The 15,008-nt window shown below is 29.5% G+C and overlaps 3 protein-coding genes across 5 annotated transcripts; all 3 read left to right on the top strand.

The window, feature by feature from the left end:
* Positions 1 to 1,153: 1,153 nt before the first annotated feature.
* LOC122531309 lies at positions 1,154 to 4,947 on the top strand. Its single transcript, XM_043659115.1, has 9 exons — positions 1,154 to 1,403; positions 1,476 to 2,949; positions 3,038 to 3,096; positions 3,193 to 3,379; positions 3,441 to 3,616; positions 3,711 to 4,072; positions 4,139 to 4,251; positions 4,315 to 4,422; positions 4,506 to 4,947. Exons 1-9 carry the CDS (start codon positions 1,391 to 1,393, stop codon positions 4,798 to 4,800), a joined length of 2,787 nt encoding a protein of 928 aa, XP_043515050.1. The 5' UTR covers positions 1,154 to 1,390; the 3' UTR covers positions 4,801 to 4,947.
* Positions 4,948 to 5,353: 406 nt separating this feature from the next.
* LOC122531308 (ubinuclein-1) lies at positions 5,354 to 13,142 on the top strand. Of its 2 annotated transcripts, XM_043659113.1 has the most exons (12): positions 5,354 to 5,686; positions 7,603 to 7,722; positions 7,808 to 7,909; positions 7,978 to 8,241; positions 8,315 to 8,471; positions 8,533 to 8,965; positions 9,026 to 9,187; positions 9,295 to 9,369; positions 9,545 to 9,580; positions 10,139 to 10,252; positions 10,328 to 10,507; positions 10,577 to 13,142. In XM_043659113.1, exons 1-12 carry the CDS (start codon positions 5,492 to 5,494, stop codon positions 11,862 to 11,864), a joined length of 3,126 nt encoding a protein of 1,041 aa, XP_043515048.1. In that variant the 5' UTR covers positions 5,354 to 5,491; the 3' UTR covers positions 11,865 to 13,142. The 2 variants fall into 2 exon arrangements, with proteins under 2 accessions (XP_043515048.1, XP_043515049.1); XM_043659114.1 differs by lacking the exon at positions 9,545 to 9,580.
* A 129-nt stretch (positions 13,143 to 13,271) lies between these two features.
* Positions 13,272 to 14,901, top strand: LOC122531317 (stress protein DDR48-like). Of its 2 annotated transcripts, none has more exons than XM_043659132.1 (3): positions 13,272 to 14,235; positions 14,346 to 14,585; positions 14,662 to 14,901. In XM_043659132.1, exons 1-3 carry the CDS (start codon positions 13,655 to 13,657, stop codon positions 14,804 to 14,806), a joined length of 966 nt encoding a protein of 321 aa, XP_043515067.1. In that variant the 5' UTR covers positions 13,272 to 13,654; the 3' UTR covers positions 14,807 to 14,901. The 2 variants fall into 2 exon arrangements, with proteins under 2 accessions (XP_043515067.1, XP_043515066.1); XM_043659131.1 differs by having other exon boundaries at positions 14,319 to 14,585.
* The last annotated feature ends 107 nt before the right edge of the window (positions 14,902 to 15,008 follow it).

Genomic DNA, 15,008 nt, shown 5'->3' with positions numbered 1-15,008 from the left:
CATATATACTTATTGATAATTCTCCTTTCTTCCTATATTAAGAAACGATCTTTCATTAACAAACCTATATTATTATATTTTAATAAAAGCCAATTCAAACTTTCCTTAGTATATACTTATTAATAATTATCGAAAGTATTAATCCTTTCTCCTTCAACAAATTTTATTCAACATCTAAGAACTTAATTGTTTCTACTGAAATTGTTGAAACTTAAAACTTGTAATGATTTTCGTGATATCTATTTAGATGGTTAGAAGTGATATTTTCCAACTTGGATTAGAATTTAATCGAGTTTAATTTAAGCCATATTGTTCGGATTTTATTTTCGGTGTAATGAGCAATTAACAGTAACTTCGAATATAAGATTAGAAAGAAGAATAATCGACACAACAGTGTTAAATAACTCATAGGAAGATTTCAAATGTATTTGATAAGTTATAATTGTCAATTATTCCACTTTCTATTTCTATTATCTTTCAATATCTATTTATCTGATCATATCTTTTGCATATACGTAACGAATATATCATAGAATAATTCTGGGTCATTAAATCAACGTTCAAAACTAGCGGAAACACTTGAGGTTAACATTTGGATTAATGCCAAATTTCTCAGTGAAGAAATAATTTTTTTTGATCAATTTCATTCACTTTCAAGATATGACAATAAATGGCAATTTATTTACAGAACTAATTTCATCGAACACATCTGTTCTAAAAGTTATTCGAAAGTATTTTTTATCTGCGAAATTGAAAGATTCAATTTTTATTCTTAGTTTCAAAAATATTAAAGTTTGTACTACTTCGTACGTTTTTATATATTTAAATGTATATTATGATATCTAGTAATATTACTTATTCACTGCACGTACAAATATTAGCAAATATTAGCACTAATCTTTTGAATTTTAAAATGTCATATCTTGTATGGAAATTAATAACTACGCTTTCTTGCAAGAAGTAAGCAAAATAAAATATAAATATTATACACGTGATAATTTAATGACGTTTTTAATATTACCAATGGAAATTTTAGTACTACCCTAGTTCTTTTCTTAATGTTACTAGCTGCCTATACTGATTCCAAATTTTAACCGTTTTATTCGAACGGCAGTGAATTTTTAACTTTCAATTTCAAAGTTATCATAATATAATTTATAACAAAATGTAATATCATTTTTTTGTATTATGAGATAATACAAGTTTAAAAGTACTGTTTCGATATAACATTTTCTCACTTTTATCAAGTATATGTGATAATTTTGTGTTGTTTTTGTTTATACATGCATTTTTTATTTATGTTTGGATTTACTTTAAATAGAGTATATAACGATAGTGGAATATCTATTAAGCTGAAGAGTATTATTTAAAGATTATTTATTGACAAAGTATGCCTAATTACAGTAAGTAATTATATTTTATATTTTTGAAGTTACTTAATATAGTACCTTTTATGAGCTTGTTAATTTTAACAGAGGATGGAATATCTTATGAAGTAAAATGTAGAGCACAAAATGAAATATATGGTGAATATAATAATACAAAATTGCAATTTGGAGAAAAAATGGAAGAATCTCTTTGTAATTCACAAAATTTTTGCTTAAAGTTATCACAAGATTCTACTATATCTAACTATACTAAATCTCAAGAAATAAATGATGATGAAGATATAGTAATAATAAGTGATTCTAGTTTTGAATCAACTTGTTCTGTTACTAAAAAGACTAAATCAAAGTCAACACCAAATAAAGATCTTATAACTTATGTTATGGATTCTTCAGATTCTGATTCTACAAAGATTACAGAAAAAAAGTACTTTCAAACATGGAAGGCAAATGAAAAATCCCAATTTGGTAGTAACTATCAAGGAAAAAAAGATAATATAAAAAAAGATAAAATATTATACACATCTGATGAATCTTCATGCAGTAGTATTGAATATATCAAAGAAGATATAATATCTTCTAGTAAAACTAATAGTACTTATGTAAGTTTTACTACAGACAACGTTAAAAGCACACCAGATACAAATGTTCAATCTCATAGTAATATTGTTGATACTAATAATTCTAAGAATTTCAATAGTAATATTCAATCATGTAAAACTGCATCTCCTATGAATAAAAATGATATTGATTTTAAGAAAAAGCTTTCACGAAAAGATACTAAAAATATTATAAAAAATATAAGATCTACACGAATAATATATGAATCACCAAAAGAAAGAAATACTGCATTTGATAAAGAAATAGATGATATGATCATACATCCAGCTATTTCACCTAAAAATGATTTAGAAGTAAATAATGAAAGTGCAATAGATTCTGAGAATGATATTATTAGAGGTTCTCAAATGAATCTGGCAAATCCTTATAAAACTCATGTTAGTAAATTTTTGAGCACAACTCATATAGAAAAAGATAGAGGAGCAGCATATGTTGAATTATCAGAGAGAAAGAGGCAACAGATTTCAAAATGGCTTATGGCTAATTCGCCTGATTCTCAAAGTGATAGTTCATCTAATATTGTGCCTCTTACTAATAAAAATGATATAAGCTCTGGGAATAGTAGTCTAGAAAGATTAGAGATGAATTATGAAACTCCAAATAATAGGGGAAGAATACATCAGTTAAAAGAAAGTAAAACTACAACTCCAAATTATAATCCATCTCACTCTACTGTACCACATAAGACTATAATAAATGAATTTGCTCAAAGAACAAAAAATAATGTTTTTGAGCGCTCAAAAAAGAGTCATACTAATAATGTGTCAATTCCAATGGATTCTATAATGAATAAACCACAAAATGTAGATATCATGGAGTGTGTAAATATATTAGATGAATTATATGGTAAATCTTGGCGTGATAAAGCTAATGAATTATTTTCAAAATCTGAACCTCGTAAACAAGTTATTAAAACAAAAAATAGAGCAGTCCAGACTGATAGGTAATTTATAAATATAATAGTACATCTAATATTATATCTAATTAGTAATAATCCAATAATTAAAATTTATAAATATTAATTGTTACAGAAAGATTATAAATAAAGAAAGAGTATATATATCGGATTCAGATGATGATTCGGATACATGTAAGTAATGATTTTTAGTAGAGTTTTATTAAACTACATTTCTTATTTATTTTAAAGAGACAGTTTTAATTATTTTTAATTCAATAACTTTAAAAGATCTAACATTACATCCGCCAATAAAGAGAAATGTGCGAAAAAATATGAAACAGAGAGATAGTTTAATTAATGATCAAACATCATCAGAAAGTGAACATGAAAGTTTGTATTATACTGCATTGACGAATCCAAGAGTATCAACAAATAGTACACAATCAAAACCAGCAGTTCTAGGAGTTGTACAACGGTAATAAACATATGTTTAAAGTAAGTATACTTTTTAATAACCATTATTTCTTATTTTTTAGAATTCGTACAATATGTGATACAGATAGTGAATGTGAAGGTGATATGCATAGAAATAATCAAATATTCAACATAAGAGGAAGAATGTTGTCATTTAGTGATGATGAAAGTGAAGATTCAAATACTAGTGAATTTGATCCTGGTGATGATGTACTACCAAAACCTACAATTAAGAAAGGTATTGTAATATTACATTATTTACGTAATATATTACGTATATATATATTGTATATATATATATACACATATATAATATGAGAATATCTTTATAGCTTCTATTAAAACTACAAAGCAAGTACCCAAATCAAACATTCAAAGTAAATTAATTGCCAACAATTTGAAACATGAAAAATATATCAGTTTTTTGGCATCTTTATCTCAAAAAGTTCCTCTTACTGATGTACATCCAGATGCTAAGAAATATAGATTACATTTTAAAAATAATAAAGAAAATCTGTGCAATTATCTGTACAAACTATATAATGAAAAGGTATTTGATAATAAATTACCAGAAGACATGTCAGTAGAATGGAATATCCGTATGAGGGGAACTGCTGGTTTTTGTTACAACAAGAAATCGGTGAAAACGCTTGGTGGTATTGTAAGATCTTCACGAATAGTTCTGGCAACGAAGGTACATTTATATAGTTGTTAAAAAATTTTTGAGAGATATACCAATTAAATAAATTTTCCTATGTAGATTTTAGATACTCCAGACAGACTTAGAGATACTTTAATTCATGAAATGTGTCATGCAGCTGCATGGTTAATAAATGGGGTTTCTGATGGACATGGTCCATTGTGGACAAAATGGTATATTATAGTAATCATATGTTATTTTCATGTTTACTTAAACGTCAATTTAATTAATTCTAGGGCCAATAAAGCTATGGAAACATTTCCTGAATTACCACCAATAAGAAGATGTCATGATTACAAAATTAAAACGAAATTTACATATAAATGCGTAGACTGTGGATACAGGTAAAACAAAATTTATAACACATATATAATTATAAGTTTCCAAAGGTGTATATACGTTTAAATTATTTTGAACTTCATTATAGCATTGGTAGACATTCCAAATCTTTGGATATTGAAAGAAAACGATGTGGCCTTTGCTATGGAAAATTCGAATTATTATTAAACAAGACAACAAAGACTGGAATCGTACAAATACAAACCCCGAAGAGAGAGCCTTCGGCATTTGCGCTTTATGTAAAAGAAAATTATAATAGTGTGAAAAAAGAACGTAATATAAAGCATGCTGAAGTGATGAAAATATTAGGTCAGCAATTTTCAGCAATTAAAATTGCGAAGAAACAAGACAATTTAGAAAATAATTCAAATGCTGATAGTTAAATAAGCGATGCCTTTTGAATACTATGATCATTTGAATACGATGTGTTTTAGATAAGTTAACTATTCTTATTTTATAAGAACATTTTATAATTGACATAACTGAACTGATTTTAACATTGCAGGCATTAAAATATAAATTATGAAATATCATATTTATTACATATGAGATAAGGTTATTATATTTGTAAACATGATCTTTACACAGATATATTGTATAGACGAGATGACAACTTGTAGAAGTTGTTAGCGAAAGTTCTTAATAAATGACATATACGCAAATTAAATCATTGTACTTTTATTGACAGAGACATATCTACTCACGAGATGAACACTCTTTGTCTCAATAAAATTCAAATGTACAAGTAATATTAATCTGCGACGTATGTCAAAATAAGCAATTAATTTTATAATTTCCAATAATTTATTGAAACGATCGTACTCCTTTCCATGGATTGTTTCCAATATCGTAATTATTCAATGAGAACTCTGCTTGAAATTATTTGTACTGTGAGACGCATGCGTGAAATTCGCGGTGTGGCGGCGGCATTAACAGCGCACTCTAAAAACAGTCGAGCCGAAGATGGCGACGTGCGAGTGGCGGTGTCGGTGCGGTGTTTAAGAGAAAGGACCATGTTGCCGCAGTGTTCGCAGTGTTTCCGTAATCCGCGTTGAGTTCGGTGCAAATGTAGGAATGTCAGAAGCTAAAAGGGTACCTTTACAGACCTTGGAGTTTCCGGAGTCCTTGGGCTACGCCACGAAAAAGGAGAAAAAAGGAGAAAAGGGCAAACAACTCGCGCCCTCCTTCCGCTTCACACTTACCCTGCCAGAGTCGAACGAGAAGGCATGTCCTGAGTTCAACTATGCACAACTCCTCAAAGCAGCCGAGGTCAGTTGTCCCTTTCACTCGTTTATCTATCCAAGGAATTATAAAATCCACGATGCCTATCCATACGGTTACGTTTACTAACACATTTAGTTTGTCACGAACACCGGTCATGATTTAGTTTCACGTAGAGATAGTTTGACAAGAAACTGCAAAAATGCCAATGGAATCGCCCATTTTCAGACTACATGAAACGCAGGGAACTTGTATCTGTTGGCCAAGTGAATTGTCATGTCGCGGCTGCCGCGTGAGTTTCGACAGTCTCGCAATATGTATGCTTTTCTTATTTGCGTATATCCACTAACAGTGAGCTTATATTAATATTATGCCCAAATTGGTAGAAAAAGATTTGATCAAGTCGAAACCATCAAATAGAAACGTCACGATGCATTACCGGTGTAACGTATGCTAATATGAAACGCCGTCTCTTTGATGTTTCGTTCGAAACCTGGTTATGAAGAAGTTTTCAGCATTTGTTTTCGTGACAATCATTATTTCGTGTATGTCGAAGAATTAGAGAATTATTAGAACACGACAGAGTATTACCCGGTATCGCGAATTTATTAAAACAACCATTCACCTTACTTGGGAACCTGTTTGTTTCGTTTCACCAAACTATGATTCTTTCATTGGTATTTTTTCCTTTTTTTTAATGTACATACATCGCAGTTTAATCTGTATTTTATTTCGATAATTTTATGCCTGTATGCAGAGTATGTTAGTTTCGTGATCGATGCACCGGGAGGAAACTCGTGACCATCGACATATCTACTTAAAACATGTTCACGCTAGATGGATATTGTACAATACCGTTATTCGATATTATTTTGTAATTTATATTTCTCTATTCTAATTTATATTTAATTCTAATATAATTATAAAATATATATATATATACTTTTTTAAATAATAATTTTTACTTCCTTATGGCATTTTTTTAGAATATGAAGCATCTGCATTGTTTAAGAGGAATAATTATAGTTTAAATTAAAAAAATGTACGTTATACAAAATGACTGTTTTGTTCTAATTTTCGACAGCTTATAACTTACTAGATCACGTTTGTGTCGAAACTAGAGATTATCATTTTTATATAATCTTTGAATTGGAATTATAAAAAAAATGAACTAATCTTTAAATCTGCGTCTTTGCTGATATGAAAATTAATTAAATTTTTTTAAAAATTTTTGATGAAAAGATTATTGTTATTTAATTGTGCAGTATAATGTTATGTGTAAAATAGTACCAACGTATAGAAATAAAATAATACATAAACGTTAATAATAAAGTTATATGAATTTATCTCGCGTACTATTATTTATTTAGCTTGAAAATTTTTTTAATAATAATTTATATCTTTATATTCTTATTCGATACAATTTATTTGAAATATTGTTTTATGATTCAAAGCATGGAATTTGAATTTATTGATAATTGTATTTTTGTTGGGATCAATCACTGGTTGTAGCGTCTCTCGTACTAGGAGAGCAGAAGATAACAGGGAGTTGCGCGTCTCAAAAGAAAGAGCAACAGTGACATTCTGCACGTAGTATGTGCTCCTGGTATGAACGGGCAGTGTATGCCCTCTTTTGAATCAACTTTCCCTCTTTATCGTACTTACATTTCTAAATGTTAATTCTAATCATGTTGCATTTCATCAATGGTTTGACTTAGTATGACTTTTTAACTTAAACATTTATTAATAAATAAATTATTAAAAAAAAGTTAATTTACTTACACGATTCCCGTTTCAATTTTACATATAGAAACATGTTATGAATGATAGACGCGTACACATAATAAGACTATTTTTTTAATAAAATAGTGAAAACGCACGACGAAATTAAAACGAGTGCGTAAATTATGACGCAAACATAATTTCTCGCATTCAGTCGTAAAGTAAATAATTTTATTTTGCAGAAAAAACGTAGGAAAGAGTTAAAACGAGGAGATGAAAATGCAACCAATGGATTATCTTTTGATGATGACGATGACGATGATAAACTACGAGATATGGCAAGACGGTTTGAAGCGAAATATGTATGTGAAACGTAATTTTTGTAGATTTATGATAATTTGAATATACAAAAATTTATTCATCATTTAAAGAATATTTAATTTACAGGGAACTTCTACCATGGGCAAAAAAAGACATAAATATGATGATTACGTGGATTTGGGAGCTGGATATGATGAAAATGATTCCTTCATCGACAATACTGATGCGGTATGTAATGTATTGAATATTACATACGTTTGTCGTATTTTATAATGTTTATACTTTAATTATTTTAGTATGATGAAATTGTACCAGAGGAGATGACTACAGCACATGGAGGGTTTTATATTAATTGTGGAGCTCTTGAATTTACATCAGCTGATCAGCATGGATTGGTTCACAATAATAATAACAATAATCAAAGCAATGATGATGAAAGCAGTGAGAGTAGTGAAGAGGATACAGAAGATGTGGACAGTCCTAAAAGATCTGAGAAACGAAATATCAGTTCATCGGATGAAGATGATACTGAAGATATTATTGGTGATCAACCAAGAAAAGTAACTGAAGTTACAATATAATATTATTTATTTCATTGTTGTTCTGTATTAAACATTTTTGTGATTATTTTAGAAACAAAAGATAGATGAAAATGGAGAGAAAAAGCAAACTCATGAAAATATTATTAAAAAAAAGAAAAGGCAACAAAATTCCCAAGATCAACAAAATTTTCAACAAGATGGAGATTTAAATAGACGGAAAGAGAAGGGAGAAACTACAGATGCTGAAGGTAATGTACTTACATTATTAAAATAGTTATAATGTTACAATAACAATATTATACATTTTAGTTTCAGAAGATCAAGAAGATAAAAAGAAATCTGATAAGATCGATACACAAAAAAGTAAAAACGCGCCAGATAAAAAGTTTGACATAAAAAGGTTTGAAAAAAAGACATCAAATACTAACGGTTTCGATAACAAAAAGTTAGAGCTAAAAAAATTAGGTGGTAAGGATAGTAACATTGATGATGCAATAGAGAGTGTAGTGAATGCTGCAAGAGTTGAGGATGAATCAAGTAGGGATACAACAGATTCTGGCAAATCTCGATGTATAGGTACAGAATCTGAATGCGATGATATCGATAAAGAAGAAGCACCATTACCTGAATCTCTTCCAGAAAATGTTGTAGAAATAGTTAATAAGTTGAAAACATGTGCAGAAAACAGTAAAGAAGGGAAAACTAAATTTTTCAATGTAACAGTAAATACATTATTGCTAAGGTAAGCAATTATAATATATTTGTTATATTGGAAGAATAAACCTCAGAATTTTTATTTCAGTTTAGAAAAAAAATTGAGAGATCTTTCCCCTATAAGTTTGAGGTTAGAAACGTATGGGCATCTCGCACGATTTTTACCATGTAGTAAAGGAGCACTTCAAAATAGAGCAAAGAAATTATTTATACAAGATCTCGAACACAAAACTAAGGATCTTATACAGAGGTGACTTCATATTATTATGCATTAGAAACTTATGTATTTAAGTGATATTATATATAACTTCATTTATATTTTATTTAATAATTATTAACGTTAATTTTATATTACAGGTTAAAAACAGTGATTGATGAAATAATGTCAATGTGCAAATATGTAGATGAGTGTAAAAAAGTGGCTGAAGGAAAGTAAGTGTTTCTTTTAAATATTTTTTATAATTAATAAAAATATATATTAGATTAATAAAAAAAAATAAATCCGTAAAAAGAATATTAGAAGAATAATATCTTTGTAATTTGAAAGTATAAATTAAGTACCAATGTAATTTTGAATGAGAACTTACGATAATTTTTTATTTCTTAGTCCTCATTTATACTGGGATATATACCGGTACTGTTGGTAAGGTGCCCCTCGTAAGAGGAAACCTTTTCTATTTTCACCTTTCCAATTATTATTATTTTTTTTTTTTCTTCAATTTTTCTAGTGTTTTCCCTATACTTTAATCATGCTTACATATATATATACACACACGAACACACACACACACACATACACACATATATACATATATATGTATTGCTATCTCAATATTTGTAAAAATAATTTTTATGTGAAACAAATTAAAGAAAAAACTTTTTAATGTTCTTATTGAGATAGTGAAAATACGGGGCTTATCATCAGTATCAGTGTTTAATTTATTATAACATCATTCATTGTGTGACGCAATAAAATTTTAAGTTACTAAAATTCAATTTAGTGATCACATGTACATTGTTTTTCTACGTTTTTAATCTAGGATTTTATAATGTATTTTTACACAGAAATTTTTCAGATCATGGAGTTTTATCACGATAAATGCAAATCATCATTCTTTTATCATCGCCGAATTCTTTTATAATTCCCTATTTCATTCTTCTTTTTTTTTTATTTATAATTAACATATCTATTTTTTTCCAGGGAAGTAGAAGGACCACCTGAAGATGTTGAAAGTTCTGATGATGAAGAAATTTGTGAGGACATAGATAAGCCGAAAATTCCTAAGAAACAATTCCCTTGGACTGTAGAAGCAAAGTAAATAGAAATGAATCTTACCTTCGTTAAATCAAGAGAATTGTGCATAAAATCCCTTTTTTTTTCTTTTTATAGAAAACTTGTATCTGAAATTGCAAGTATAAAAAATCATTGTTACAATGTTTTAAGACCAAGAAAAACAAGTAGCTACACTTATGTTGGAAACTTTATGATTCGTCAAGTTTTACCATTATGGCCACATGGCTACATGACAGCAGAAGCTTTATTAAAGTTTGTTCATGAGGTTGAACCTGCGTGAGTAGCATATAAATTTGAAACATGTTTAGAAAATATATGTATCATAACAAAATGGTTTGTTTTCAGGACAAAAAAGAAAACAAAAAAACTGAAAGAAGTTGGTAATGGTAATACTAATTCTTCAGAAAATGTGATTTACAGTTCTGCAAGAATTGACTCGTCAAGTATAAATGTTGCATCACAAGAAAAGGTCTCAGCGAATGTATCTAAAATTCAAAATGCAACAGAAAATTCTACTAGTTATGTAAAACAAGGAACTACAAAATCAAGTGATAATATAGAAAAAAAGCAACATAGTATAAAAAATAAAGATAGGAATAAAGATATTAGTAATTCGGGACAGTATCACGAGAATTCAACAATTGCAGCTAATAATTCCAGTGTAGGTAAAATTTCTGTTGTGCCTACGGCTCAGCTAATGGCTCAAAAACCAGTTAAAAGTCACGTAGAAAAGATTAATTTTATGGATCTAGTTAATAGTTCTCTTTCTATTACACCGGTTAATGATTTTCACAAGTCATCTACGAAGATAAGTGAAAACAAAAAGGATGTAGTTTCTATTACTGCTTATCCTGAAACTTCGAATGTTCTTCCAAATACAAATGAAGTGCCTCAAAGTGGACATCATTCCGTGCACAGACAGGAAGCTTCATACTCATGTACACAGTCACAACAGTCTAACTGTTCTGCATTGAGTCAAGCACCTTCACTTTCTAAAGCTTTAAAACACAGACTGCTACATGAGAACACTGACATAAAAAATGATAAAAAATTAGAAGATAAAGATGTTGATTTGGCTAATAAGACTGAAAAGAAGGATAAAAAGCGGGAGCGATGTGCGGAAGGTAAACACAAATCGCATGATGTTAAAAAGAAGAAAAAGGATCAAAAAGTATTAGATAAACAAGTAGGATATGTTAATTCGGATGTAGTGCCTATACAGCAACAGCAGCAGCAACAACCATCACTTACGAAAGAAGAACAGGAACAGAGACAAAATGAAGAAACAATTGCTGCTACTAATTATTTAAGTCAAATTTTTAATGACGATACATCATCAAGAGGGATATCATCAGACAAACGAAAAGACACTGGACTTATTTTGGATGATCCAGTAGGCAACGCAGTGCAACCAACGGAACAAGAAAAAGATGTTCAAATGGTGATGAGGTCGTTAAAAGAATTGCAAGAATTACAAGAAATGAAGTATTCACCAAGTAATTCACCAATTAGTAGTAATATACAAAAACTTAATAAGTCGAATACACAATGTGCTACTTATCAAGATGAATATTCACGCTTATATCTAAAAAAAGACGTTAAACTAAAGTCTAAAGAGGAATCACAATGGTAATATTAACAGTGTGCACTATAGACGTAAATTATGTTGAACAGAATGAAAATGCCAGTGAACAGATAATAATTTCATAGAGATCTATAGGCGGATTTTTGAGTAGATCTGTATTATTTTTGATGAATAACAAATTAGTGTGAAATTAATCAGAACTTCTTCCATTATTACAAGTCGCGATATTATCGACGACCAAAATCATATGCAACAGACAAATAGCGTGCCGCGATCGCATTGATCGCATGAATTTTTAAATATTTTAACAAACCGCCAAATTCTGTAAATATATTCATTCGTAGTAATTTGAAAAAGCGCGTGTACAGAGTAAGCATAAATTATGGAAGTATAATAATCATATAAACCTTTGTAAATAAGTTAACGTCCATTCATCGTCGTGAATGGGGTGGTCTATGAAGATACAATTTTTTTTTTTTATCTGACGGCGTAATCGCTTAATGATTTTAATTATCTGTCAATAATTAAAAGTCTTTGGTATATGATAAATTGTGTACCAATGCAATGTTTTAATCTGAAATGAATTGTAAAGTGTTTTTTTTTTTTTTTAAGTTTGCGTCAGAATACAAGAATGGGTGGGATAATAAATTTATTTTTTCATAGCAGCTAAAAAATACATAATAAACACTTAACCACCCTAAATCACAAAGTGATAAACAATGTTTTGAACGGTGTTTCTTTTGCGCACGAACGGTTATTATCATTTTGATGAAATGATACTAAGAGCGATGATGATGTGTACGTATATTTTTCGACATATATTCGGAATTAAAATCATTGCCTTCCAATTTAATTTGGACGCACAAGCAAACCGTTTAATTTGCTTGTTAAATGCAAAATGGCAAATGGATGGCAAACTACTGTTATATTATCCCACAATTTATAAACGTAAAAAAGAGAAATAGTCTAATGTGTTTAATGTATTTAATACTGAACACTTTTAGAAGCTTTAGCTAGAATAATTATTAAATTGCGTTCATAAATTATAAACGTTCATAAATTGTATAATTGGTATGTGACTTAATTGAATCTGTTGATTTAATAATCACAGCGTAAGAGCGAATGTGCGTGAAAGTACTGTTTAGAAAGAGCTACGATATTTTTGGAACACGAAGATGATTAGTGATTGTATTATATACCATACATTCTTTCCCCTCCCATCTTACCCTTACAATACTTAGAGTATAATTAAGCGTCTTGTACAATTCTTCATTGAGAATTTCCACGAAGACGACTTAAAATATAAGTTTTGAATATTTTTTACAATACTGATATATTTCTTACCTTTACCTTTGTCCGACAAGTATATTGTAGATGTGCCTCCAACAACATTTGAAAGTTGTAAATATTATATGATAAACGCGTACGAATAATTTATTTCAAACTTTTTTTGTATTATTTGTAAGTTTTAACATATTAAAACAATACAAGATCTTAAAGTAATGGGTGTTTTAAACAGAATAAATAGGAAACAAAAAAGGGAAACAAGAAAATAAAATATATGATTACTATTTTTAAAAACTTTGGTAAAATGCATTATTTATTCTACAAAGATTTCGTATAAAACTTTCGTTTCGCTTCATCAGTCGATGCGCTAACTTCTTAATGCGAAGAGCCGAAAAAAAAATTCGAAGGTCGTGCTGATTCATCGGATCTATGGATTTTGTGCGTACAGGATACGTTTAGTTCTGTCACTTTAACAAGGACATTCGTTTCTCTATATAATTGATTAAGCCGATTGGAATAAGCAAATTGTCTACTGACACTTGCTTTTTAACATGTCGTTTTTCATTTCGTACATCGTGTTCTTTTTCTTTATTCAATGCAGCTTTTGCGCATCCGATTTGCATGCCGTGCAGAATAACGAACAATCAACAAGATCTTTGTTAAATGTGCAAAAAAAAATCGATGCTGAGCACGCAATTTTCGACGAGGAGAAGAAAAGTAATGAAGGCAGCTCCATTTATAACAAGGAACTAGGATTTAAAGAACGTAAGCGAGACGAAAAGAGATACGGCAATCAAGATACAGCACGCAAAGGGCATGACAAAGGAAGACACAGTTCAGGAGAATCCGAGGTGGTCGATCATGAGAAGAATGCTTTTGAACAGCATGGTAGTGGATATTACAAAAAAGGGCATCACCGGACCGGTTTCAGTAACAATTACCATAAAGACGAGTCAGGAAATAATTCAAGCTTTTACGAGGACAGCGATAACGAAGGAGGGCATAGGTCGTCTGGGAATACTGATGGATATTATGGGCAAAAATTGCAGAACTCGTTTAGAGACGGTTCGCGCGACGCATCTTACTTTGAAAAAGATAAAGCACAACGGGGACTATATGACAATAGCAAAATGTAAGTTATTCACGCATTCATATTTTACATTGTGTGACTATTTATTTATTAAGTTAAAATTTCACTTTATCGTTTTACATTAGTATTGATAATTATCACGATCACGCCAGAGGATATAACAATGATAGATATATAAATGATAGGAAAAACTATTTGAGAAACGAAGCAGAACATTATTTTGATAAAAATAATGAAGATGTGTATAATCATAAAGAAAGACATTATTCAATTCCTTATCGTAGTAACGATCGTGTACCTTTGTTTGGATATTTACGTCATTACGTAGATACATTACCTGGAAGTTATTACAGAGAAGATCCTTACATGAAACCTTATTCAAAAGATTATAGGTAATTTCATATTACCGTTAAAACAATCATTGATATGAATCACGCAATCAATTAATAATAATTTATTTATTCCCAGATATTTTCCATATCGGCAAAGAGATTACGAACAAGAAACATATTATCCTTATAGAGGTGTTTACACTAGAAGTAATCGGGATGATTTTTACGATAATAGATACTTAGAAAAATACAGGAACGGTTTTGATAATAGATATCATTAAATTTGAAACTTGATTTTGCAACGTAAGGTATAGATGTAAACAGTAACGATTAAAAAATGCAAGTTTGTTAGCAATAAAACTGTCTTTTATGTTCATGCTTATTTTAAATTGATTTTAATACTCATTGCAATATAGAGTACACCAGAAGATCCACCACCATCATGAATAAGGGATATGATAAAACTTCTGCAACTTTAGTACG

This window comes from Frieseomelitta varia, unplaced genomic scaffold, assembly GCF_011392965.1.
Source record: "Frieseomelitta varia isolate USP_RPSP 00005682 unplaced genomic scaffold, Fvar_1.2 scaffold_386, whole genome shotgun sequence".
NCBI classification, from domain to species: Eukaryota; Metazoa; Arthropoda; class Insecta; order Hymenoptera; family Apidae; genus Frieseomelitta; species Frieseomelitta varia.
This window is presented reverse-complemented; position numbering and strand designations above follow the sequence as displayed.